Source organism: Galeopterus variegatus, unplaced genomic scaffold (assembly GCF_000696425.1).
Source record: "Galeopterus variegatus unplaced genomic scaffold, G_variegatus-3.0.2 Scaffold2322, whole genome shotgun sequence".
NCBI lineage: Eukaryota > Metazoa > Chordata > Mammalia > Dermoptera > Cynocephalidae > Galeopterus > Galeopterus variegatus.
Window position 1 is genome coordinate 240,401 of NW_007728433.1, and position 27,985 is coordinate 268,385.

Here is a 27,985-nt window from a genome sequence, read left to right on the forward strand (position 1 = left end):
AATCAACTGAGCTAAATGACCAGCCCACCAGTCTAAAATTTTAAAAATAGCGCTGCTAAGTTTTCGTCTCACAACTGATGTTTCTTCTCATGGATGAGAATGAGCTACATTAAAAAAAACTTCTAAAAAACTGATTTAATATTACCTTTACCTTTTACTCATTATTATCGTGGTCATATGCAGCACTTGGCCATAGGAGCTCGATTTCAGCCATTCACTACCAGTGCTTTCTTTAATGTCTACGATTATCAGTTGCCACCCTGTTATTTTATTTATAAAAATATATAAATGATATGTTTATATGTTTATCTTTATATCTTTACCTTCCCTGTATCCTGAAAGCAGGAACTAAATAATCTCATAGTCTCTTCACGTGGTCAACACCACCCACGACAATGCCTTGCACATAAAGGGTGAAAATAAACAGTAAATTCCTAATAGTGGAAACATTGAAGAAAGAGCCATGAGGGTAATTAAAATACCTTGAAGGTCCTTATAATGTAATATAATGCTTACTGACACCACCTGTTCTATCTGCTCTCATATTCAGTCAGGCTTGGTTTATGATTGACAGTACATGCTGTAAATACTCACAGTCGTCATTAGCTTCAGTTCTTGGTCCTATTAGCAGAGAAGAAAATTTGCAGATGAAGAATGTGTGTGTTGGGGCAAGGGAAAGTAGGAAGGACTAAATTGTGTTCCACTGGCCAGCTGTCAAATGTCTAGCAATGAACCCCATCCCCTTGTTCTATTTCTGGCAGAAAAGAATGAAACTCAATGCATCCATGGTTTCAACATTTGCCACAAGTCTTAACTGCTTGTGTTTATTTTTTACTCTGATGCATAAACTATCAGTGTTAGCATTTATAACACAATGTTACCATTTCAAACATTATTACTTCATCCAAATCTAATAATATCAAATATTTATTTCTGGAACTGCATCTTTATTTTTATAATAGAAGTCAAGAGGACAAGGCTCCACATACAACTTTCTAATTCATAAACCACTGTTCAAGAATGCATCCATGGGGGATACATGTAGGGATAGCTGTAGTTCATTTTTCACTTTCAAAAATAGCATAAAAGGGTATTCATTAATTAAAAACAAGTAATTTCCCCAAAGTTTCTACTCCATTATTTAACTTTATGAAAATGATGGGATTATACGTAACATACAATGAGAGCAACCATCATCAAGGTTAAGAGAAAAACATCTGTTTGTATCATAAGAAAAATTACTATGGCATTACTAAATGAACATGCACTTGTGTAAGCTTTCAAATGTTTAACAGGTGACATTTAATAGTAAGGAAAGTAAATGCTTAAATAGAAAGGAGCAGAAACACCTGGGCAGGTCTGCAAGTGTGGTCGTCTATTTAGCATGCAACTGCCTTTTCAGCATAATTAGTTTAAATGAGCTTCTAAATTTGGGTGATATATTGCACATGTAATTAAGATTTAATTAAAAATGTTCTATAATAAATTGTTTTCCATTTCTGACAAATCACATTAGAGAGGTAGATTTTGATTTGGAAATAGTTTTTTAAATGTGTTAATCATCTGTGCTGAAAATATGAGAAAGAAAAAAAGCTGTGTTGAAAGTTACTTGGGATTTAAAAACTATCAGGTAAAGGGTATAGTTTCCCTTCATATTATTATTAAGCTTAGCTGAAGAGGATGGTAAAACACATTTATTTTTATAAGCAGCAGCATTCTGGACATAATGATACACAAAATGGATTTACTTCTATAAAGTACATCATATAAAATTTCAAACTTTTATTATGAAAACTACTACACTGCAAGTATAGCCTGCTGATGAAAAAACCTCAACAAGGCTTTGCACAAACCTGCTAAATCCTGCAACAGAGATAAAGCCCCTATTGCCAGTCCAAGATAAATTAAGCCACTGGATGAGAGTACATCGAGTCTGTAGAAATTCCAAAGAGGTGTCATTCAGTTTTGCCCAGTATGGTTGCAGATTGAGATGGATGTATTGTAGAGGATCACAGCAATGCTGGTTCAGCAGTTTGCACGTCTGTGCCAATCTACACAAGTCTGGTAGTGTAAGATGACTCAGAATCAGTTGAATGAGCTATATAAAGGAGAAACCAAGATCATCAAGAATGAAAAACATACGACTTTATTAAGAACATAGAATGTGATTTAATAAAGAACAATAGTGTCAAATATTTTATGACAATATTTTCACAAAGTAAATAAATCAACATTCAACAGAATTATCCAAATGTGAAGAAATCATATGTGCATAAGACTATATTGCATTTCAAAAGTGTTCCAAGTATGCTCAGCTCATGCTGACTACTCATTTTCTAAGGATACAAAGATATATTTTGGTAATCTATTGAATAATACGATTTTTCAGACTTGACATTTACTGAACATCTACCACATGCCAGACACTCATGATAGAAAAGAAAAAGTTCCCGTTCTCAGAGTGTTTACAGTCCAATGAGGATTGGTAAGTACAAAGACATGTTTTCATAGCTTTGAAAAAGAAAAGCACCGAATGCACCTAGAGCCTCACACAAGACATGGGCCTAACTCTAAAGTGAAAGTGTACTTATGCCAGGAAGGCTTATCTTTAAAGGGCGAAGAGAGAGAGTCTAGTGGTAAGGACCAGGTTACAATGACCTTCACAGAGGAGTTTGGATTTATCCTGAAAGCAATAAGAAGTCTTGAAGGGATTTAAACTGCAGAGTGACATGTCAGGTTTGTATTTTAGAAAGATCTTGCAAAAAGAGTGCTACTGGAGACAGGGAGGGAAACCAGCCAGGGGGCTAACACAGATGTCAAAGAAAGAGAAAATAAGGAGCCTGCTTAAGACAACTGGCAGGGATGATGGAGCAGCAGCAGATACAAAAAGTATTAAAAAGGTGGAATCAACAAGACTTTTATCTCTAATTCAAATTTTCTCCTTGAACTAGTCCAACATTTGTTTTTTCTTAATGGTGAACAGTTGGGGGCTTCTAAACTAGGTTTCAAAGAACTACCGCTTAAATAGCCTATTCTGAACCAAGAATCATAGAGAAAAAAGATCAAATATTTGCCAAATGTTAAAAATCTTATTTAGATGAGAAGGCTGAGTTTTTTATTTAATGCAGTATATTTATCTAGCTAATTTTTTTGTTTTATAATTATGCTCTTTAACCTAAATGCTCTTCAATTTCTTTGACTATCTAAGCTTAATTTGAACTAAGATTTTTAAAAATAACATTAGGGAGGGAGGGAGGGAGGGAGGGGAGAGAGGGAGAGAGAGAGTGTGTGTGAGTGTGTGTGTGTGTGTGTGTGTTATAAAAACAGGGAAATATAAGGAAATTTTAAAAAGTAGTCCAAAAGCTGACAAAGATTCTCTGTTTGACCAAATTCAGTTTTAGCACAGATCCCTGTTAAGTCAGTTTAGAAAGAACACTTTTCCTCTCTACCACCCCCCAGGTAATGAATGTCTGATCACCTGTCTTCAGCAAGAATCATGTTACGTTGGTTTATCCAGAATCCCCCTTACTTTGATGTTTCCTCTTAGTAATTTTCCATCCATGGACCACCAACCTGCTCCTTGGCTATAAATTCCCACTTCCCCATACTGTATTAGGAGTTGAGGCCAATCTCTATCCCCCACTGCAAAATCCCATGGCAATGGTTCCTATATGTATTGCGACTGAATAATTATTTCTTTAACAAATCTCATCATCCAGATAACTCTGCTGAAATGTAAAATATTATACCAAAAAAACAAAAAAAATCCAGGTAAAAAATTAGAAAGACCAAACACTGAAGAAAGATACAAAATGAGAAGTTTCTCCCTTTCCACCCTCATTTCTAAATCTCCCCGAAATAAACATTGTTAACAGTTTTTCTGATCTCTTCCAGATAAATGTGTATGAAATTATACTTGTAGATTTGGACTAAAAGAATGATACTAATATACAATGTCCAGCACTTTGCTTTTCTTAAAGATATATCCTATAGATATTTCTATATCTGCACACACAGACCCACCTCATTCAATTTCGTAGATGTAACATCATAACTCAACTAGTTTCTCATTATTTCCTGTTTTTCCTCTTGCAAATCATGCAATATCATTGTCTTTATTTATTATTTATTATTGTCTTTATGTGAGTATGTTCATCTTGGCAAACTTTGCAAATATATCCTTAGGGCAAATTACATGTATTTAAAAGTTTTGATTTAAGTGCAAAATTGCCTTTCAGAATGTTCACATCAATTTATATATCCACAAACTATATATAAGTACCCATTCACCTACATCCTAGATAGCACTGGTATCAAACTTTAAGTTTTGTCATTCTGAAAGGCAAAAAAAGAAAAAAAAGATGAGACTTTTTATTTGCAGCCCTTTTTTGTTTTAACTATAGAAATTTAACCTTTTGCCAAGGGAGTTTCCCGTATGTTTCCTTCTTTCCTCTTGCTCTGTTCCTGGACTCCATTCTGTTCCATTTATCTATCCATTATTTCTCCCACAATACCCCTCTAGGTGAAATAAATTAGTTGTGTTCTAGATTTTTAAAAGTGTGTGTGCTGGAATGCATTGGATTGTTGGGTTGCAAATGATAATAAGGACTAATGCCCTTCCTCCTTGTCCAAACTTTTCCTGAGCATTTTCATTTTATTTTTTTAGATAAACTTTTCAATTAAAAAAAATTCTGTTTGTATTTTGATTATGACTTCATTAAATACATAGACGACTTTAAGGAAAACTGACACTCTGACTTTATTGTTTCTTCCTTCTCAAGGGCATGGTATGATTTATCATTTAATGAACTTTTATGTTCCTAGAGTTCTTAAAGCTATTGACTTTTGTCTATTAACTTTGTAACCTGCCAACTTACTTATTGTTCTTAATAGTTTTCAGTCTATTATCCTGCGTATTCTTATATGTAATCATATTGTCCGCAAATGATAGTGATTTTACAGCCTCCTTTCCAAAAGCTGTGCCTTTTAATTCTTTCTCACATCTACTAGTATTGGCCAGTACTTCCAGAACAATATTAAATAACATTGTTTTCTTTTTCCTGACCTAAATTTGAATGTGAGCCACATGTGTAATTTGTGAAACACATACGCAATTTTTAATTTTTTAGTAGCTACACTTAAAAAAGTAAAAAGAAACGAGTGAAATTAGTTTTGGTTTCTGCAATACGTTAAAAAACTGTCATGTCAACACGTAATCAATGTAAAAAGTATTACTGAGATATTTTACATTCTTGTTTCATACTAAGTCTTTGAAATCCTGTGTGTTTGTTACACTTTCAGCACATCTCAGTTTAGACTAGCCATGTTTCAAGTGCTCAATAGTACATATGGTTAGTGGCTACCATATGGGACAATGCATTTCTAGTGTTTTATAATTAAATATGAGATAAGCTTTTGGTTTATGATATTCAGTAGAAGACAATTAGTAGATAGCTTAACAAGTATTTATTTTTAAAAGAAATAGGTAAAAATTTGGATATCTATCTGGCTGTCATTTGTTACCTGGCTCTGCACAATGACTGAGATGATTATAGGATTTTTCTCTTTTTGACCTAGTACCATGATATTATTTTAAGATTCTCTAATATCAAAACACCCTTGAATTTCAGTAATAAATCCTGAATGATTTTGTTGTATTATCCTTTTAAAATAATTCTACTTGCCATTATTTTATTTAAGCTGTTTGCATAAATAAAATTGGTCTGTAGTTTTTGTATGCTGTCTTAATCAGTGTTATACTGGCTTCATAAAAAAGTTGAAAACTTTTTTTATGTTATGAAAGAGTTTAAATAATATAGGAATTGTCTGTTTTTGTTTGAAAGAACCTATGAAATCATCTGATTTTGGAAACAGTAGGACTTTAAAATTTGTAGAATTAATTAAAATTTTGTTGTTTTAATTACAATAATCAAAAGTTATTTCAGTAGAATTTTTAAGCAGTTAGTGCAAAGAAACATCCCGTATCAGAAGATAAATAATTTACTTTTTGCAGATAATTTAAATAACTCCCAGCAATTCTGCCATGGTTCCAAAATAAGTCACCATATTAAAAGGTGTATATTGTATAAAAACATTCTGACACTTAATATTACATTTTAAGTAAATATCAAAATAGAAAAAGAATAATGAAGTCACCAAAGCCATACCTTGTGAAAAAGTACTTTTGGATTTTGATTTAATAAAAGATAGCAGCTTTTAGGCCTACGGGATTATACCCATTAATCATCAATTATCTAGTACATATCTAGTATCTATCAAAACATGTTTTTATATGGGGGCTCCTAGTATAATGTACCACTGGATAACCCCATGAATATAGGACGTGATGTGTTGGGGAGAACTCCCAAAACAAAGGTGATCTATCTGCCCTCAGAACTCATTCCACTCATAGCATGATTATTTTCAACTAAAGACACATCACATTATTTGACATATTTAAATGTGCTTTTTTGGGCCGGCCCGGTGGCACACTGCTACAGTGCGCCACTTGGGAGCACGGTGGCGCTCCCGCCGAGGGTTCGGATCCCACATACAGACCGGCCGCTCACTGGCTGAGCGAAGTGCGGGCGCAGCACCGAGGGTTGCGATCCCGTTGCTGGTCCTGGTCTGGTACGGGTGCGACACTGAGGGTTGCGATCCATTGCCGGTCACGAAAAAAGACAAAAAAGAAAAATAAATAAATAAATAAAAATAAATGTGCTTTTTTCCCCTTTAATAATATGGGTTACCTTCAGAGTAACTTTTTTTAAGAGTTTCTCTTTGCACCCACTTTGAGGTCATTCAGTGTTTTGCAGCATTAACTCTTCACGTGGTACTCTTCTTCCATCAATGGCTAACGTCCCTCTAGGACTACCAATTCTATCTTCTGGTTTCTTCTACAGGACCTTGTTTTGTTGATTAAACCCTCTGCATATAGGGTTTAAACTCTTGAAGCTTTCTTTCTCTACCGGCTCCTTCCCTTCAGCATATAGACACACTGAAATCTCTCCCGACCTTCCTGCTCTCCTGCATCCTCCACCACTTACCCTTATCTCTTCCCCTTCAAAAGTTAAGTTAGAGCAGATCACAGCTATAGTAATTTCATACTCTCCCTCATTTTGATATGCTCTTTTTTGAGTATGATACAAAGGAGTGGCATATTAGCCAGGATGTCAACTGTCATTCTATTACTGGTTAATGCTCTTTCCATGTTACAGCCCATAATTAGATACCTTAACAGAAGTATTTTTCTGCTTATACCCAGAGATTAAACACTTTTTGTCTCTGCTGCTGCTTCTCCTTGATGCCTTCGCCAAATATGGTAGGGTTTTCTCATTCCTCACTCTGCAGTAATGGCTCCATTGAACTGATCACGATAAAGTCTTATCAAAGATCTCTCAGTGACCAAAACCATAAGGCACTTGTAAATTAACCTTCTGCAGCAATGTGGTTGACTACATCTTTTTATGGTTTCTGTACCTTTTTAGCTTGCTAATGCTTTGGTTTTAAGTCTCTGTCATCTTTGTCCCAAGTCCCTTTTCTGATTTATCTTACTCTTTGGGATTCTTAGATGTTAGTATTCCCAGAATTCTATTCTTGGCCCTTTATTCACATACTACAGAGTTTCACTGGTCAGCTTCATCGACCATGGTGGTGCCTCTCTCCACTTTAGAGCAGACTTACTCAAATGTAAACTCAGACTTTGTTTCAAACTCAAATAGCAACAGCCAACTGTCCTCAACCAGACAAGTCTGCTTAGATGAACCACAGGCACCTCAAAGTCAGTGTCCCCTTACCACCTTCACCCACAGTTTTATGATTAATGGAATATCGATCCACTGAGTCATTCCAACCTGAAACCTAAAAGTCCCTCTGATGTTTTGCTTCACCTTCACATACACTAATTATTTTTGATTACTACCTTCTGAATCTCTGGAATACTCCTCCCACCTCATCTCCTCTCCACCATTTCAATTTCCAAGGCTTCATCATTTCTTGCCTCAATTATTCCAATAACTTCTTCACTGGTATCTCTGCCTCCCACCACCTGCTGTTCTATTCTTCATTTACCACCAGTGTAATCTAAAACAGAAATCTCATTTTGTTACTCTCTTCTTAAGTAAATAAATTAAAATTAAATAAAATAAAACCTTCAATGTTCCCCTACTGCCTACAGAAAAGATTCACAATCTGTTTTATGCCATGGCACATATGAAAGTCAAAATTCACGTGAGACTAAAACACCTGAGCAATTATTTTAATTGGCGGCCAAAGCATATGCAAAAATACCTGCATATTATGGATAATTTCTGGAATATTAGCTATGATTCCACATCTCTCTTTCCCACTCCAAAAGAGTAAATGAAGAACACAAGAAAGTCACTGTGAAATTATTATAGCTATGATCTTGAATATCCGCTCTAATTTTTTTAGCAAAAGTAAATTATTTACAAAGTCTAAAGTATCTGTAACTCCTCTACCCCCAACTAACTTTGCTGTACACTGGAGAAACACAGCACCCTGAAAACCACTGGCTTAAGGGATAAAATGCAAACCACTTGGTAAAATCCAGAAAGCCCTCTATGATGTGGCAGAGGAGACCATGCACTGCCAAGGCTAGGGTGTCCCACTCACTGTCATCTCCGTGAGTGGTGTTGTGCACTGAGGCAGCCCCGAGGCTCCATCCCATTTCATCTCTTCCAGCTTCCCCTATCAAGTCATGTGTTCTGGCCATACTGAAACACTGGAGTTCCCAAATAGGTCACATGGTTTCACTTCTTTTTGCCTTTGCACATTCTCTCCCCTCTGCCATTCATTTGAATGCTATGTGTCTAGCATTTTATCAGGCCTGGATAAAATTCAATAGACTTTTAAAAATATATTTGAATTTAAATTTCTATTTTATAGTTTTAAGAAATGGTGATTCACTCTCCTTCAGATGAACTGCTTCCACTGCTGCCAGGACAGATCCTCCTCAGAGCCCTGAGGAACAACACTATCAATATCTCAATCTCCTCTCTCACTAACTCCACTCTTCCTTCATCTTTCCTCCCTCCTCCCATTAAGAACCAGACAGTCTTGTCCAATCTGTGAAGCTTCCTTTTTGTAACACGAGACAAGACCCAGAAGACCTGGCTGGGATCCTGGTCCTATGGCTTACTGACTGAATTACCCTGGACCCTTAAATGTATCTTTATGTGGCAACTTTAGCTACTTCACAGGATGTTCCATAGCGTTTTAACCATAAACTGTTGTGCAAGCATTACAGTTATTGTGATCGTCAGGCATTCAAGAGACCATCTTATCGTTCCACACAAGTTAAGCTACCTGTGTTATTAGAATTAAGTCTGAAATACTCATCAATTTAAAAGGGGGATAATCTAATTTGGTTAAAATTTGAATCTATAAATCTTTCTTAAAAGAAAATTGGTTATATTATTTTTAACCACACACAGCAGTTTTCAGCAGGAGACAGAAATGGCTGGCCCTTGAGCCTGACCAGCAGCCATCCTCAGCCCTGGCCAACTACTGTGTTGTCTCTCCTTCCCTGATCCCCTTTTCTGGAGGGCACCCCCATCCCCCACCCCCACCTTTGTCCTCACACCCTAACCTGGAACGCTTATTTATTTATTTATTTTAGTGTCTCCTCATATCTTCAGATCATTTGAATCATTCTGAGGACTTAATCATGTACATTGACAAGTGTAAATTATGATTTTTGATTTTGTTTTCTGTTATTTTTTAAGGATTTCTGTAAAACAAATCTATTTAATTTGAAGTTATTGTTCTATCTGATGGCCGAAGATAGCAGCAGGATTTTCTTTTATATGTTCATTTGTTTCATTTGACTTTTTATTATTATTCCTTATTGTCTGTTTTTTTCTTCCCCATCCCTGCCTTGAGATTTCTCTGCCACATTACTGGAGGTTTCAAAGGAAATAAATGTTTCACAGAAAAAATAATAATAATATATGCCTGGCCCTACTTCCACCTCCAGAGGATATTTGGAAACAAGTGGGGAGAGGTTCTGGTGTCACATGGCTGTGGAATGTTACTGGCATCTCACACCTGGGAAACAGTGATGTTAAATATACTACAGAAGTGCCCCTGTTGAAAAACACTGAAAATAAGACTTCACACTAGACGCAGAAAAAGTATTTCCAGGTAAAGGCATTCTGTATCTGCCTATACCAAAAATTATAGTTAGAAGAATGTAGAATAGAGTTAGCACAGAAGAACAAATGACACTTAGAGAAACTGTGGATTATTATATGGAATAAGCTTTCATCTCACAATCTTAGCAATACTTTTTTAACAGCAAATCATCTTTAAAATAGCTGGTATAAAGTTAAGCACATATTGCCCATACTTCCTTGCATAATTATGAATTAGAGTTTAATTTATTATTGGTTTATGTATTTGGTTATGTTAATTAGTGACATAATATATATCATATTTAACAGCTTATCTACAATCACTAAAGTCTATCCAAAACAAAAGCAAAGAAATGGGCTAACATAATTTTGTCTAGTTTTTCCCAAATCAAAATACACAACATATCAGATTACGTACACCTTACCAATGCTCTATTCCTCTGATATCTAGCAAAATAAACATTAATATCTAAACATTTAAAAATCTATAGGATCACGTCCAATATTGCTACTGAATATTTTTGGCTTACCTCACAGGGTAGTTTATCAAAATATCCATTATTTGACCCTTCCCTGAGGGCAGCATTGCTAAAATTTTGGTTAAGATTGTCCATTCCACAACCATCATTTTCTTCATAGTCATCTTCTTCTAGATCGTTCATGTCAATAAGTGAAGTACTGAGAGAAAGCATTGGCTTGTCCTTCATACCATGTAGCACAACTGCATCTAATTCAGTGTAATAATCCAGAAGAGAACTATTTACTTCCAGTCGTATAAGATTTGTGGGAAAATTTATCTGCTTAATACAAGGTTTAAACTGGCGAGCCTGGGAAGCATTCACCTTCGTAAGTCTTTCTGACCACAGAATCTCCCATCTGCCAAAGAAAGAAACTTCCCTATAATACAGTTTAGAATGAGATCTACCAGTACCTTAAAGTTATGGCCCCATGCCCAATGTTACAGGGTAAAACAAAGTCATCAAATAAGTTGATTAAAATCAAACACAAGTACTGTTTCCGGGATATGAAAAGCTTTAAAAAACTAAATACCATAGTGTCAAGCTAGGGCTGGGTCTGGTGCTCACAGACCCCTCAAGCCCGTTCACAGACTGAGTCACAAACCCTTCACATGCAGGTCTATGAGCTAGGGAACTGGCAAAGAGGTCCTTGGAGCCATAGGATGGAGAGCATGCCCATGTGGGGCAGACACCTGAGGCAGTAGATGCCAGCCACCCATGTGCACTACCTCCACCCTCACACAACTCATCTCATTTACAAAGAATGCACTGCACCACCCCCAACCAGACCTAAGGTGAGGGGGCCTGATTAAATTATTCTATTTTGCCAACACATAGACCTTATTATTTAAATTATTTTTTAAGTAACAAAAAAGTTTTTTTGCAGATTTCACATTGTCAGTTTAAAAACTAAAATATGTGGGGTCCTCAAAAAGTTCATGGAAAGCTTTGTATTATCTTTTAACTCTATTTTTCCACAAACTCTCCTGTGTGCACGTCCTAAGCCAACTGCAGAAACTAAACTGATCATCCTGCCGTACAAAGGTCTCCTTCTCCAGCTTTTCCATTTCTGTTATTGGCCTCATACAAACTCAAAACTTTCACGTTATCTTTAATTTTCTCTCTCATTTATCCAGTCATTAAGTTTTGTTACATTTTTCAGGAAATTGCTCGCCCTTTTCCATTTTTGGAAATTCCATTTTTGTCATCTTTAGTCATCCTCGTATCCTCAGTACCTCTAGGGTACTGCAACAGTATCTAGCATGGAACAGATGAATAATATTCTCTCCTATCCCTCCAAATGAATCACCACTTCCCAGCCAATTAGTCATTACTTTCGATACAATAAACTTATTTCCACAAAATAAACTTATTTCCTAATAAACACCTTTGTGTCTTTATTCATGTTATCTTCCTCCAATGAAATGCACTTCAACGCCTAACTCATATTCCACCTCCATTTGTCTTCTCATAAAATTATTTTCCAAAATTATTTAAAGATTCTTCATAACAGTATCATCAGGTACTTAATTCTCTCATATATGTCAAAATTAACTTTCTCTAATATTTTTTCTAAGATAGCAGTGAAAATTAGAAACAGATAAAAATACTTCAAAATATCTTTACTGTATTTCTAATTATTTACTTTGGCTAGCAACATATTTTAATAAAGATTTTATGTCAAAAAATACGAATATTTTTAAGTCTCTCAATATATATTCTAAACTGATTACAAAAATCTTATGCCAACAGCATATAAGAATAACCACTGAAAGCATTATCAAGTTTTTTCAAATAATCTCTAATTTAATAGTGAACAATATTTCTTTATGATATAATTTAAAATCCACTGATTACTAATAATACTTAAAATGTTTTTATATATTCATTAATCATACAAGGTCTTTTCCCCCAATAAATTGTCAATTCATTTCCTTGGCCCAACGACCTACTGAGATCTAAGTAAAAACTGATTAACCATGGCAAGGCATATAGAAATGGAAATAGACAAAAGAGTGTGAAATTCAGAGGAGAAATCTGAGCCAAAACTATAGAAGCCATCAACATATAAGTACCCTAAATGGTCTTTAGGCCAAAAAAGGGCAAAGAGCCCCAATCTCAGAATGGAGAAGGGAAAGTATGGTAATTTCTACCTTCAGGAATAAAAGCAGAAGGCACAAGTTGAACAGGAATTCTAGCAAACATATCACCAATGGAATCAGGAACCACAGAATAGGGAACTATAACAGTAGGACTGCTTACAGTTTCTAGAACCTTTGTAATCATCCTATATTTGTTATGTTTGCTGATTCTCTCCTGAAAATTAGAAATAAAACCCATTAAACATAAAGAGGTTGTGAGCATTTGTATTCAGAGACAACATGAAGGTAGGAATGGAGAGATTAGTCACACTTCTATAACCAATCTTGGGAGGCAGAAGAAGAGCTCCAAGGAACAGAGCAGGTCACAGTAGGTTCAGAAAGGAAAGGAAAGCAGGCTGGGCATTTCTTCCTGTGATGAAGCAGAAAAATAAACTTGGGAGTGCCAACTAGACCTAAGAAGTGCCCCTAGAGATTACCCACAAAAATCTCACGGCTCCCTAACAATGGAATTGATTTGAACACTCTAACACAAATCTATACAGTTAAATAGAGTAAGTCATATAGGTACAGGAGAACAGAAGTAAACTAAAACAGTGTTTGTGGGAAAATGCATACCTGATTTTGAATGGCCAAGAATCACGAGGGAAACTGTGGAATGTATGACAAACTGGTTTTACTCAGCCTTTTGTTGCTGCTGCAAAATGACACCAGATGATGTTGGAGGAACATCTCATGTCCAAAAAACAAAGACCACTCGGGACCCTATGAAATAACTGCCTATACTGGTTCACAGTATATGTGGAATAAACCAGTCTATTTTACCACGTAGCTTCTGCGAGGGGTTTTGAGAGGCTTAACACCCACTGAAAAAGTAATACTGTATGGAAACCACCTCTGCCAGGTGCTTTGCAATAAGTAAAAAAGTAGACAGTACATGTTCTTCATATATAGTTTGAAATGCATTACCTGTATAATGTAAATTAAATTATAAAATTACAAATATAAGCTTAAAGAAATGAATTGATTAGAGCATAAATATTCCATTTTAATAATGTATTAACCTACTAAAGTCCTTTCTACCTTGCAGAATATGCAAAATAGACAAGGTTAAGATGATGATTTAAACTGAGTTCCTTAACATTTCTAGTATGCTTAAACATATCAGGATTAATGCTATTTTAACATCATTTTTTCTTCTGACTTCTATATTGCATGAATATTATATATTTAGTTACTCATATATCAGAAGTTGTAGAAATGATAGCATACCTAAAGAAGAATATCAGGATATTATAAGTTTTTACAAAAATTTTTAAATGTCTAAATATAAAAAATTTCCAAGTAAATCATTATTTTATTTTATTTTTTCCTGATAATCTAAAAAGTAACAAGGAAAAATGATAAAAAGATAGAAATTATTTTATAGGTCTGTGGACACTAGAATTAAGTTAACATTAACTACAAGACCACTACAAATTGATTTTATGATATCTGCATCACAGTGAATTTTTTTAGATGAAGCTTTATTTTTAATTTTTTAAAAAATTCTTAATTGACACATAATACTTGTACATACTAATAGGGTACGCAGTTATATTTCAATACATACATACAATGTGTGATGATCAACTCAGGGTAATTAGCATACCCATCATTGCAAAAATTTATCATTTCTTTGTAATGAGATCATTTGAGCTCTTCTCTTCTTCTTTTTTTTTTTTTTTTTCCGTGTCCGGCAAGGGATCGCAACCCTCAGTGTTGCCCCCGTACTGGACCGGGGACCGGCAACGGGATTGCAACCCTCGGCGCTGCTCCCACGCCTCACTCAGCCAGTGAGCGGGAACCGGTCTGTATGTGGGATCCGAACCCTCGGCGGGAGCGCCACCACGCTTCCCAAGCGGCGCACTATCCAGTGCGCCACCGGGCCGGCCCGAGCTCCTCTCTTCTAATCATTTGAAAACATACAATAAATTACTGTTAGACACCTAGCACTACCATAGACCATTATAACTTATTTTTCCTATCTAGCTGTAATTTTGTACATTAAATTTGTGTTTAAATGTTAATTGTACTGAATGCCTACTATGTGTCCAATGCTCAGAAACCATAAACAGACCACTCTGTCTGACTGCTGACCTGCTTTTACACCACAGAGAAATTCTCTTTAGGCAACCAAGAAACACCAGGTAGACAAAAAAGGAAGAGAGATGTTTCATTAATGAAAACAAGAGAAAACAAGTTTTCTAACTTGTATTCAGGTTTGAAGTCAGGCACACGGGTGCAGAAAGCTTCCCTGTAACCAAAAATTCTCATAGTAAGCATATCTTAGTAGCCAGTGTAAACAAAGTTCTCCTGCCATCCCTGTTAAATTTTACTGGGTGAAAGTAAAGGGATAATGTGAAAGTTAATTCTAGGTGTAAACTTGATTAGATTAAGGAATGCCGAGAAACCTGGTAAAGCTATCTTTATACGTGTGTGTTTCCGCAGAGATTAGCATGAGAGTCTGAGAGGAATGGGTGGGAAAGACCCACCCTCAACGTGGGTGGGAACCATCCAATCCGCTCGGGGCCTGGAGAGAACAAAAAACAGAAAAAAAGTGAATCTATCTGCTGGAGCTGGGATACTCTCTTCTCTCCTGTCCATTGACATCAGAACCCGAGACTCTTCAGCTTTTGGGTTCCAGGACTTACAACAAGAACACCATCGGCTTCCCTGGTTTTGAGGCCTTCGGACTTGGAGTGAGCCATGCAACCAGAATTCAGTTTGCAGATGGCCTATTATAGGACTTTTCTTCATAATCTCATTAGCTAATTCCCCTAATAAATCCCCTCTCAGATATTCATAACATATCCTATTGATTCTGTCTTTCTGGAGAACCCTGACTAATACAGATACTGTAGGAAAACAAACAGGAATAAAAGAAACAAGTATTCTGATAGATGTACCTACTCACTCTCTGCCTACAAGCCCATCTCTAACTTGAAACCAACAAACTGGCATTCCGCTTTGGGAAAAAAAAAAAAAAAAAAAAAAAACTAGTGAAGGGCCTGGTCAACTCCAACTTAAATGACAAAATCATGTTTCTTGGCCCACAGTGTCAAGGGGACCAGACAATGACAACTTTGTGAAATCGTTGCTTGTGAGATGCTATCTTGGTGTGGTTTTAATTTACATTTCCTTGATGATTAGTGATTCTGAACATTTTTTTCATCTATTTTTTGGCCATTTGTATGTCATCTTTTGAGAAATGTCTATTCAGATCCTTTGCCTATTTTTTAATTGTGTTATTTCATTTTTGCTGTTGAGTTGACTCCCTTATATTTTCAGGATATTAGTCTCTTGTCTTATCTTTTGAGAAATGTCTATTCAGATCCTTTGCCTATTTTTTAATTGCGTTATTTCATTTTTGCTGTTGAGTTGACTCCCTTATATTTTCAGGATATTAGTCTCTTGTCTGATGTGTAGTTTGCAAACACTCTCTCCCATTCTGTAGGTTGTCTCTTCACTTTGTTGATTGTGTCCCTTCCTGTGCAGAAGCTGTTTAGTTTGATGTAGTCCCATTTGTGTATTTTTGCTTTAAGTTGTCTGTGCCTTTGTGGTCTTGTTCAAAAAAGCACTGCCCACTCCCATTTCATGTAGTGTTTCCCCTATGTTTTCTTCTAGTAGTTTCAGGGTTTCAGGTCTTAAATTTAGGTATTTACTCCATTTTGAGTTGATTTTTGTGTGTGGTGAGAGAGAGGGACCTGGTGTCAATCTTCTGCATGTGGATATCCAGTTTTCCCAGCACCATTTATTGAAAAGACTGTGATGTCTCCAACTTTATTCTTTTTGTTCAAGACTGCTTTACCTATATGGGGTCTTCTGTGGCTCCATACAAACTTTATTCATTTTTTTCTATTTTTGTGAAGAATGTCATTGGTATTTTGATAGAGATTACATTGAATGTGTATATTGCTTTGGGTAATATGGACATTTTGATGATGCTAATTCTTCCAAACCATGAACATAGGATATCTGTTCATTTATTTGTGCCCTCTTCAATGTTTTTCACTAGTGTTTTATAGTTTTCACTGTACAGCTCTTTCACCTCCTTGGTTAAATTTACTCCTAGGTATTTCATTTTTTTGCTAGTTACTGTGAATGAGATTACTTAAATTTCTTCTTCAGCTATTTCATTATTGGCATATAGTAAAGCTATTGATTTTTGTGTGTTGATTTTGTGTCCTGTCACTATACTGAATTCATTTCTTAGTTCTAGTAATTTTTTGGTGGAGTTTTTAGGGTTTTCGATGTATATGATCATGTCATCTGCAAATAGGGATAGTCTGACTTTTCCTTCCCAATTTGGATGCCCTTTATTGCTTTCTCTTGCCTTACTGTGCTGGCTAGAACTTCCAGTACTATGCTGAACAAGAGTGGGAAGAGTGGGCATCCTTGTCTTATTCCAGATCTTTTAATGTATGCTTACTCAGCAAAGTAAATAATCTGACAACTCTAACGAGTTCCCTAATTTTTATAATCATTATTATGCTTACTGGGTTATTGAAGCTGACTCCTCCCACCTGTGCTCCATTCAGATCCCCTGGTCAGTTCTGTGTGCCCATCCTCCAGATGGGCTTGCTTTGCCTGTAAGGGCTTACACCTGCAACTTTCTTCACAGAACTACCTTGGGCTCCTGGAGCCTCTTCATCCAGAGAGTAGCATGTGCCTGAAAGATTTTCAGTCCCCTTCCTAACCCTCCAGTCCACAGCCAAAGACTGTGGTGCATGAGTGTAAGAGCCCTAGTGACTGGGACTTCACAGGAAGTCGCACCCTTGCTTGACTTTTTCCCCTTCCCTACCATGCTTTCCCCACCACATTACCAGTTTCTCCTGGAGCACTTCCATAATAATTGCATAGGAATAGTCATCTCAAGGTCTGCATCTAAGAAGCTCGGTCCAAGATATCTATGAAATCCCGAAGTCTAGAAACCACTAGTTTAGATCTTAAGAATGTCATTCCCACGTGTTCAGCCTCCAACAGCTTTTTCTCTACACTCTTGGACTTCCCCCACTTCCTCAAACACCATGATCTCATCTCATGATCTCACTTTGAATGTGCTGTTCTCTCTCTACCTTTCCTGTCTATACTGGAGCCACACTCAACCCTCATTCCTCAGAGAAGCCTTCTCTGAGCCCCATAGATTAGTTTCTCCCCTCTGACAATGCATGTTCCCTACAATCTTGTGGTCCTCTTCCAGGCTGGCCTGTAACTGTAAGCTCAAAGAACAAGAGCCACCTGTGTCTCGCTCTCTATTTTGTTCCCAGCAGTGAAACGGCAGACAGGGTATTAAATAAACGTTTCTGATTGTCTAAAGAAATCGACCAAAATGTTAACAGTTACTGAAACTGGGCAGAAGAATTATAGGTTTTTTAAAAAGTATATATTCCTTTTTTTATATTTTCTAACAATTTTTTTTTACACTGAAACATCTTTTGATTTCATAATCAGTAAAATTTTAAAAGGCCTTTTCTTATAATGTAATAATATATATTGGTCGGATTCTTTTTGTCTTAAAATTTGATGTGTTTTCTGTGGGATAAAGCTAAAAATCAGTAAAACAAAATCTGAGAAACGTCTATAAATAAAGTTTTTAACTTTAATCACAATCACAGATAACTCTCAGGACCCCAAGAGCATGATCTGTATTCAAAATCAATTAGGTAGCCATTAAGTTTTAGACTGGAGAAAAGGCATTACCTGTTTCATAGATCTCATCCCCAAATTTGTTTAGCTTTTTAGGAAAAAAGTGGATAACTATGTAGGAAAGAGACAAAGAATGACAGAGTCCTAATAAAACAATTTTCACATAAGAAAATACTTTTTTTTTTCCTGAGAGGAAATTTCCTGTATATTAAGGAATGCTGGTTTTATATGTTTTAAAAAAATGATTCATTAGTAACACTGTTCACCATGAATTGTCAATGTAGTTCTGAAAGTAAAAGATTATACCTGTAGTCTCCACCTTAAGATGAGGTGTACTCTGTATTTGTCTCCTGGTAGGCTATAGAGGTGTTCCCTTAAATTTGAGGGTATAGAGACATCAAGAAAGCAGTGTGCCACAGAGGTGTTGGCTGATTCCTGCCCCCACTCCTCCTCCACTAGCAGCTGGAGTCCCACAGTTGAACAGGTACCTACCAACTGCTCTCAGGCTAGAATAAGCTCACAAGGGCAGGGATTTTTGTCTATTTTGTTCATTATTCACTGACATATCCCCAATACCTAGAGCAATGCTCACCACATGACAGACACTAAAATATTTAATGAATGAATGAATAAAGTGATCTAAAGATCTAAAAACTGGTAAGAGCAGCAAGTAATAGAAAGACAGGTAAATAACAGGATCAGATAATTCAAGGAAAAGGAAATAAAAATGGCTCTTAAACATATGACAAGGTATTCCAGCTCAGGGATAATAAAAAATTTTAACAAAATTAACATGAGATAACATTTTTAACCTATTAAATTGCAAAAATATAGAAATTTATTAAGATACTCTGTGGGCAAGGCTCTGGCAAAACACGCATGCACATACATTGCTAGTGGGAATATAAATAGGTACAGCCCCTATGGAGCGAAATTATGCACTATATATTAGAATTACAAATGCATACACCCTTGGTCAAACACCCCTTCTGGGAAATTTATCCCACAGATATATTTGCACACTTGTGAAGTGCCTTTGATAAAGTTATTCCTTGCATTAATGTTTACAATAGCAAAAGACTGGAAACAATTACGTGCCCATCAATGGAGGACTGGCTAATAAGTTGGGGTACCAATACACTATGCATTACTTGCAACTGTAGAAAAGAATGTGGAAGCTCTCTTTGTACTTAATGAAAAGCTCCAATATATACTATGTGAAACAAACAAGGTACACAACAATGTGAATAGTACAATTATTTTTGTGTATGAAGAAAATAAAAATATATTTGTACTTGCTTGTATCTGCACAAAGAAACTCTGAAAAGATACAAAGGAAGCCAATAAAAGTGATTTCTTTGGAGGGATAGTTCCTATGCACATGGAAAACAGGGTAGGTGAAAGACTGCATTATGTACTTTTTAGATTACTGACCTATGTGATTATATTACCTACTCAATTATATTTAAAAAACCAGGAGGCTGAACCATAAAAAACAAGAGATAGGAGCTGCTATGCAAATTAATGATGTAAACAGGCTTGTGGGGAGAATGCATGAATTACTTAAAGCATCATTTATTTTTAAATGAATATGCTTGTTATAAAAACATCCACCTAACATTAAAGCTAATCCCATAAGGACCTCCTCTAAAGTATCACTGTGCAGGCCTATTTTAAGTTGTTCAAAGTATTTAGAAGGAATAACATGCCGCCTCTTTAAAATATCTTAGATGTTATATTTCTTACTAACTCCTCAGACTGGCCCATATCCCTAGAGTTCAAATTGTGCTTTTCATTTATGGTAAATTCTATGACATACAAATATCACGATCTATGAATATTACAATGTGAGGTGTTACAGATATAAAGCATGCATTAAATCTTCATCTATACAATCTCTCTTTCCTATCAAAAAACCAAAGAAAATTTCCAAAATCAAATTTGTTCAAATTACTTAAGAGAGTGCTTGCAATTAAAAAAAAGACCTACAATATTAAAACAAACAAAACCTTTCAGCCATATAACTTAGATCATTAAAAAATGAGTCTTACCTTACTTCAGCTGGTGGACCTGGAGAATAGGGATTTGCAGAACAAGCCAAAATTCTAATGACTGCTCCAGGATGGTAGGTTTCCAGAATGTGAATAGCTGTAGGATACACCTGTTCTTCAAAAGTAAGTTCCACATAGTCCTGGCTCTGAAAATTAGGTGGTGTCCTCTTGAATGGTAAAGAAGCACTAGGACACTGATCCCACCATGTTCCATAGGTTCGAAACACAGCTGTCTGAGTAAAGTCACCAGAACTTGGGAATACACTTGGTACACCTGCCAAATTCCACATGGTATAGGACATACTATTCTCACCTCCATAATGGGAACTGAAATCTAATACTTCTTTGGCATATTGGACCACCTCTGCATTGAGAGAGGAAGTCCGGCTATTTGATTCTATAGTCCTATGGCTGTCCATCATTTCTCCTCTTGCAGCTGTCCTAGCTCGGCGTCGAAGGCATATATAATAAAACATAGTCAGAACTGTTAACATGGGAAAGACTGGTGACATCTAGATGTGAATTATGACACTTCAAAAGGTCAGGTGTCCTCTGTAAGACGCGTGAACTCCTTGAAGAATGTTCTAAAAAATGAACGGCTTGGTGAAGTAAAATAATATAAGCAAGCAGAAAAATGCATGGATAAGGTAATGAACAGGCTTTATCCCCAATGTAATTTCCCAGAACAAAACTTTGAAAAAACAAGTTTGAAACTGTAACTGTGAATCTCTGGTATAAATAATTTATCAAATGTATTTTAAAAAAACATACATATTGTAAATGTATACAACTTTATGCTATATGGGAAGCAAAACAGGTATTATAAAGCAATGGAAGATGTACAATCCAAAAAACCCTAGCTTACACGAAATTAGAACCATTATTCAAGAAATACTAAGTCCCTGAACTTTTAAAATTAAAATTATTTAAAATAAATAGTGAAACACTAAAATACTGCTGTAAATTCAAAAGAATCTTAGGTATTGCTGTTATTGCACATTTTAACAAATAATTTCCTATTAATTATTACTCTATGCCAAACATGCTATGTACAGATTTCATATTATGGGAATATAGTTTTTTGGAGGTCCTGTAAATTCAAAAGAATCTTAGGTATTGCTGTTATTGCACATTTTAACAAATAATTTCCTATTAATTAGTACTCTATGCCAAACATGCTATGTACAGATTTCATATTATGGGAATATAGTTTTTTGGAGGTGACAGTTAATCCAGACCATCTAAATTAACTGCCTTACATATCACACATCACCAGTGTTTAATTTATAACTTTCAGCATTATTTTTTAGGGCAGTCCATGGCTGGCTGGCATCTGATTTGTTGCCAGTAACTCTTAGAAATCACTTACTCCAGGTAGAATTCGGTCACAGGATACACACAGAAAATGCAAAAACTGGCACTCACCCATGTGGCCTGAAATGTGCATGCTGATTTCAGGTTCATATACTGAAATGTGACATTCTTTTACCTGTAAGATAAGAGTTTTGGGAAATATTTTTATTTCCACCTCAGGAAGTCAAATATCCCAAAAAAGATTATTATAGATAAAAAGTCACATATGAGACGCAGAACTTTCAAATCAAACAAGTCACAATTTTTTAAATTTTGTGGACAGTTCTGAATATTTTTAAAATTTTATGACAGAATGTAATAAAGATATAATAATGATCCCTATCTATACAGAGGTTGCAAACCTATAACTATGCCTGCAGACATATTTTACTGGGGCCCAACAGTGTTTTTAAAAATCTGATCTAGTTTGTAGCCAGTAATAACCAAGAGGACTGCAAGAGGCCTAAGTTCTCCCAGTGGCCACCCTTCTTCCCACACAGCTCCACTCATCTATGACACAGGCCTGGCCCCTGTCCTCATTGAGTAGCTGACCTCTTGTCCATACAAACAGGAAATCAAACCTAGTTGTTTTTGTACCTGTAAAGTCTGAAATTTAAATTCTCCTAAGTAAAAGAAGGGGAACATAACAATTTTTCTTTAGTAGAGCAATGCGCTAGCTTTACAAAACTTTAGCACTAAGATTACAAAAAATTACTTGCATTAAATGTCTTCCTACTCAAAAACCTTTTCTTACCTACAAGACACAATCTAAATTGCCTGGTTTGGTGTTTCAAGGCTCTCTTCAAGCTGGACCAATCTCTTCTTGTCTAACACAGTAAATGCAGTCAAGTTCTAACTACCCTTCACATTTTACTTTAAGTCTTAATTCTTCTATAATTTCTTTCCCAACCATTTTACTCCATATTAATAGGTTTACGTTCTGGCACCTACTGGCACTGCATATGTATCAGATATATTCCCTTGCTCCACTGGGGTCTACATTAGGAGTAAGTTTCTTGAAGAGACTGTAGCCAAAGATCTTCATTTCTCAAAGTACTCAATACATATAGCAGGCACAAAATATGTGACATGTTGACAAAAAGGTGATAAGCAAATAAAAAAATATTATGAGTCTAAAATAATTTTAAGTCATGTAATGGCATCCCTCTGCCTCTCAATTCCAGCCAGATCCAAACACACTGAAATGCTTGATAAAATATAACCAGTGAAAGATTAAATAGAGCTGAGCTTAAAACAAGTGCAGAGAATACAAGGTTGAGAGAAACAAAGAGGAAAGTCAAAGAGCAGAGGGCAAGAGCTGAAGCTAACATGACTCCTAGAACCAAGGGGACTCTCTAACTCCCACGTAGTGAAGTTATTTCAAGACACAGATCACATTTGGAAGGACCTTCATAAAAGCAAAGCTCGGAAAGGATCACCCTATCCATGGAACCAGGACTACGAGAACTTAGCTCACCAATCAGGAAGCTGGAGTAGGCATGACACCAACTTAGGCATCAGGGGCAAAGTCACCAGAGGAAATCAGAACCCTGTTACGTATGTACCATGCATAGGGTGTGGGCCTAAATTTACACTGCCTTCATGGTTTAGAATTCCACCCCATCCCCAAGCCAAGAAATGAAAAATATAGTAGTCCTGAACTGGTAAAACTTTAGGACCTGTAGGGGCAAATGTGAAAAATCCTTGCAACTTATAGGCTGGGATGCTTCCACAACACAGAACTGACTAAACCTTTATTAAAGATGTATCACAGTAAAAAATCATAGACAACAAAAAATGAACAGTGGTGAGGGACAGTCAGTAGATTCATCAAATGGAGGAATTTGCACCCCAAGAACAAGAAACAGAACAACTGGAACAAACCTTTTTCTGGAGAAGGGTAACAAAGCATTTATTAAAATAAATAGTTTCTGTAGCACATGTTCCTAGGATATATCATGAGTCAATGAACTAGATTCACCTAACATCAAGTGAAGTATATAGGTCACGTTATAAATGTGGGAAAATAACTACCTAGTTATATCACTTCTTTATTCAAACATTTCACCTGCCAGAAGTATATATCTGTCAAAAAATTTTACAACTATATAAATCTCAAATCCTTAACACAGAAACTTGAAAGGGTACAGATCTTTCTTCTACCATATATACTTTATTTCAAAATAGGCCCCCAAGTAAATTAAGAAGGGTCACTTTTCAAAAAAGTTACTTGATCCTTCTCTTTCTAAAAAGAAAAAGAATTAACAAAATAAAGTTACACTATAAAAATTAAATTTAGGAAATAAAGAACAACATACAACGAGTATCCAACTAAATTGACACATCATCTAATTTGGAAGACTGTGGATGTTTTACTCCTGTAACTATTCAAGGAAAGCACAGAAAACCATCTGCCAAGATGGATGGACAAGTTGACTGTATGATCTTTGGACATCACTTCTCACTTCACAGTCTATAAGTTGTTTCAACTAAGCTCCTTCCACTTTCTTTATAAAACTGTGTTTATCAGAAAGTAAAAGTTTATAAAACGAAGAGACATCTGCAAAATAAGATAGCATCATTCATGTGAACTCTCACAGTAATCCTTGGCAAAAGAAGATTAAGACAAATTGTGAAAGTCAAATTCTGTTTGACATACCAAGCCACAAACTTTCTGTTTCCCAGCTAGCTTTTACCATTGTAGATTATAGGAAAACATCAGAAGTAGCAATATTGTCATTTGGGCAATATTCTTAAGCTGTGTTAAGGTTAAGTAAAATTCTGCATTAACGTGACATATGTAAAAGTGAGTTATAAACTATAAATATGTGTTACATTTGTATGTTCAAACTTCTTCAGTATAGAAATGTAAAATGGATGCTTTTGGTTTTTTGCAACTATGGATAAAAATAATCTTAGAGCTAATTTTTTGTGAAATAAAGCAAAAAATGACAAAAGAAATTTTTGAAAGATGGAAAAGCATTGTATGGTACACTGAAAAAGCAAATATATTTATTCTTTTTCCAGCAGTGCTAGTCAGAAATAAAAAAGGGAAATGTGCAAACCCATTGCTAACACCCTTCATTGATTCTAAACTCCTTTCCAATCTACTAAGATGACCCATAAAAGTGTTTTAGGGGTGGGGGAGAGCATATGGAGAAGAAAGGATAGCTCCCTCTACTTTTCCCTGGGAAATGAAGCTGAAAAAGGGAATAGAGTCATTGTCTTAGGACTCGTGGGTAACAACGACCAATGGAGAAGCACTGTCTGGACTTTTGCCAAGGAATGGAGGCAATTTGTGATAACCAATGAATATCCCAAAGGGCAATGAACTAAGTGCAAAAAATACAATACCTCTATTTTATGAGGAGAATGGGATTCAAAAACAAAACGATTTTTCCCACCTTTTGCAAATAAACAAATATTAGTCCAAAACACTAAATTTGTCCAAAAGGGTGATTATAAAACGTACCTTTAGAGAAATATATTTTTTTTCTAGATCACTCAAAGACTAATTTTAAAGACTCTCAATATATAAAACTATTGTTTTCCATTTAACAAGAAGTCAGAATTAGAAATAGGGTGGTCATCATTGTATTTGTTGCTTAATCCAATCACTTATCAACAATGATTATGAGATGAGAAATTCTCCACAACACATCAAACTTTTTATACTAGCACAATCAAGAAATATATAACAGCCATTTTAACTTAAGACTTTATCTTGCGACTTTTAATCTTCAGACTCTCATACTCCTTAGGAAACAACTTGCTTTATATGACATGATTTTATTATAATACAACTCTATTTTCAGCCACATCTTCCACATTATAAAATGCTTAACAAAATTAAATAATACAATTACAGAGAAAGCAATAACAGTGGAAAAGTGAAATTAAGAGGTACAGACAAGGGAGAACATATGTTTACTACTGAGATTTGAAGTGAGAAGGGGAGCCGATGAGGCGGAGAGAAGCAGGATGGCAGGCACTGCCGAGAAGACAGCCTGTGTGCCGACAGAGGGAAAAGAAGGCAGGCAGAGGACTTCCCATGCAATAAACAAACGAGGCAATCAGAATGACCCAGGACAATGTAAAGGCTAGGTTCACAGTGTGAAGAAAGAACCTAGGAAACAAGTTTAAAACTCAAAAGAGAATTCTCAGCTTATATTAAAGTGAAAAGACATGGAAAAAGACAAAAATGGCAGGCAATAAGGCACAGGCATATACTGAAGGCAAGTCATAAACCAAAACTTACTTGCAAAATAGCCCCACTTGTCAATGAAGTGATAGGAGAAAAGAGGGTTTAGACAGCTTTGCAGCATAGTACTAAAATGCAACAGAATGAATAACGTGGTAATAAATCAAGGAAAAAGGCCAAAGCTTAAATGTTTATCTTCTCTGAACTCTGCTGAAACTGATCAAAAGATACTATTTTGAGGAAAGGACCTTTTCTGGTTGCATCTAGAAATCAAAACATAAGGCTATGAAGGAAAATATCAATCAAGAAAACAGTGGAATTATATTTGAACTTGGTACAGCATCCAACACTCATAAGCAGCCCCCTGACCTGGCCTGCCCCCTCTAGGCTTCCACACAAACACTTGGTCTCTGGTAACTTCACAGTCTCCTCCCTGGATCTTCTTCCTCCTCATTCTTCTCAAATATATAAAAGTGCCATTAAACGAAGGCTGTCTTTTTGATGACACGATATACAAGAATATACCACCTACCTTTGGGCCTGCTTTCCCCTCTCCATTTCACTTCCTCACACCCACCACCTAGCCACCAGAACCTCCACCATGCCCTCAACAGCGCTGTGACATCATGCCTCAGCTGCTTAAGTCTTCAGCTGAGGCTGGGTGGCTCTGGAAGGCCCTCTCTCTTCCTATGCTTGGCACCCTCTTACCCCTCAAGGTCAAGTTCAGACTGTATCCACCCCCTCCCCTTTACTTTGCTGTTATATGTTACATACTATTTGCAATTTCTTACATGCTGAGATATTTCTCTACCCCAGTAGACCATGAATTCCTCAAGTTTACAGAATGTGTCTTAATTATAACTATACCCTTAGGGTATAGCTCATGCCAATATACACTCAATAAACATTTGTTGTTCTATGGAGACTGGCAAAGTAGATGGCATGAGATAAATAAAATAAACACATTTAAAATAAATATAGAAATGAAATCAGTGACTCTTTAAGATAAGGCACATGTTGGGCCGGCCCGGTGGCGCATTGGAGAGTGCGCCGCTTGGGAGCGCGGCGGCGTTCCCACCGAGGGTTAGGATCCCATGTGGAGACCGGTTCCCGCTCACTGGCTGAGCGCGGTATGGGCGCAACACCGAGGGTTGCGATCCCGTTACCGGTCAGTAAAAAAGACAAAAAGGAAAAAAAAAAAAAAAAGATAAGGCACATGTAAACCAAAAAATGAATCAAAAAAAGTTCTATATCTTGATAGAGAAAAAGAGGAGGAAAATGGATAATAAAAACTGAAACACAATAGGTAAGAACCAAATGAATGAATTTCTTTGAAACCATCCAAGAAGGAATAATATACATATTGAAATTTTACAGTTCAAAGAGAATGTAAAAAAGTGGTAACTTCTGTAGTATAAAAGCAGACCCTGAATACATAAAAGAGACTTGACTCTGGGCATGAAGAAACTAACTGAAATTAAAGAAAGATCCATGAAAGAGATGATTGGAGAGGTAAAAGAATGCTATTTTCTCAAATACAATGATTTTTTTTAACCCTCCAAAGCTATGTTAAGACCATAGGTCAATTATGAAGAACTGGAAAAACTACAGATAAAAAAAGTTCTCAAAAAAAGGAATAACGTAAGAGCTACAATAGAAGAGACAGGCCAAAAGATGTGATAATTTATGAGTAAGGGTAAAAAGGCACATTAATATTGTGCTGATATTAGATGTGCAATGAAGGAGCAAACACCAAGTGTTAGCAAAAGCATCTCTTTTTCTTCATCCTATCTACATTCCAATTTACTATAATGCTTAAAAATAACACGTTGAGGGCCGGCCCGGTGGCGCACTGGAGAGTGCGCTGCTTGGGAGCGCAGCGGCGCTCCCGCTGAGGGTTCGGATCCCATGTGGTGACCGG

General features: G+C 36.1%; 1 protein-coding gene across 1 annotated transcript in view; it reads right to left on the minus strand.

The window, feature by feature from the left end:
• Positions 1-21,993, minus strand: part of FBXL4 (F-box and leucine-rich repeat protein 4) — a 48,680-nt gene extending 26,687 nt beyond the window's left edge. Inside the window, exons 1-4 of the mRNA XM_008581311.1 lie at positions 21,936-21,993; positions 20,511-21,094; positions 10,685-11,030; positions 1,854-2,098 (exon numbers count right to left, since the gene is read on the minus strand). Coding sequence (XP_008579533.1) covers positions 1,854-2,098; positions 10,685-11,030; positions 20,511-21,022 — 1,103 coding nt within the window. The 5' untranslated portion in view covers positions 21,023-21,094; positions 21,936-21,993. The remainder of the gene's footprint in view (positions 1-1,853; positions 2,099-10,684; positions 11,031-20,510; positions 21,095-21,935) is intronic.
• Positions 21,994-27,985: the final 5,992 nt, after the last annotated feature.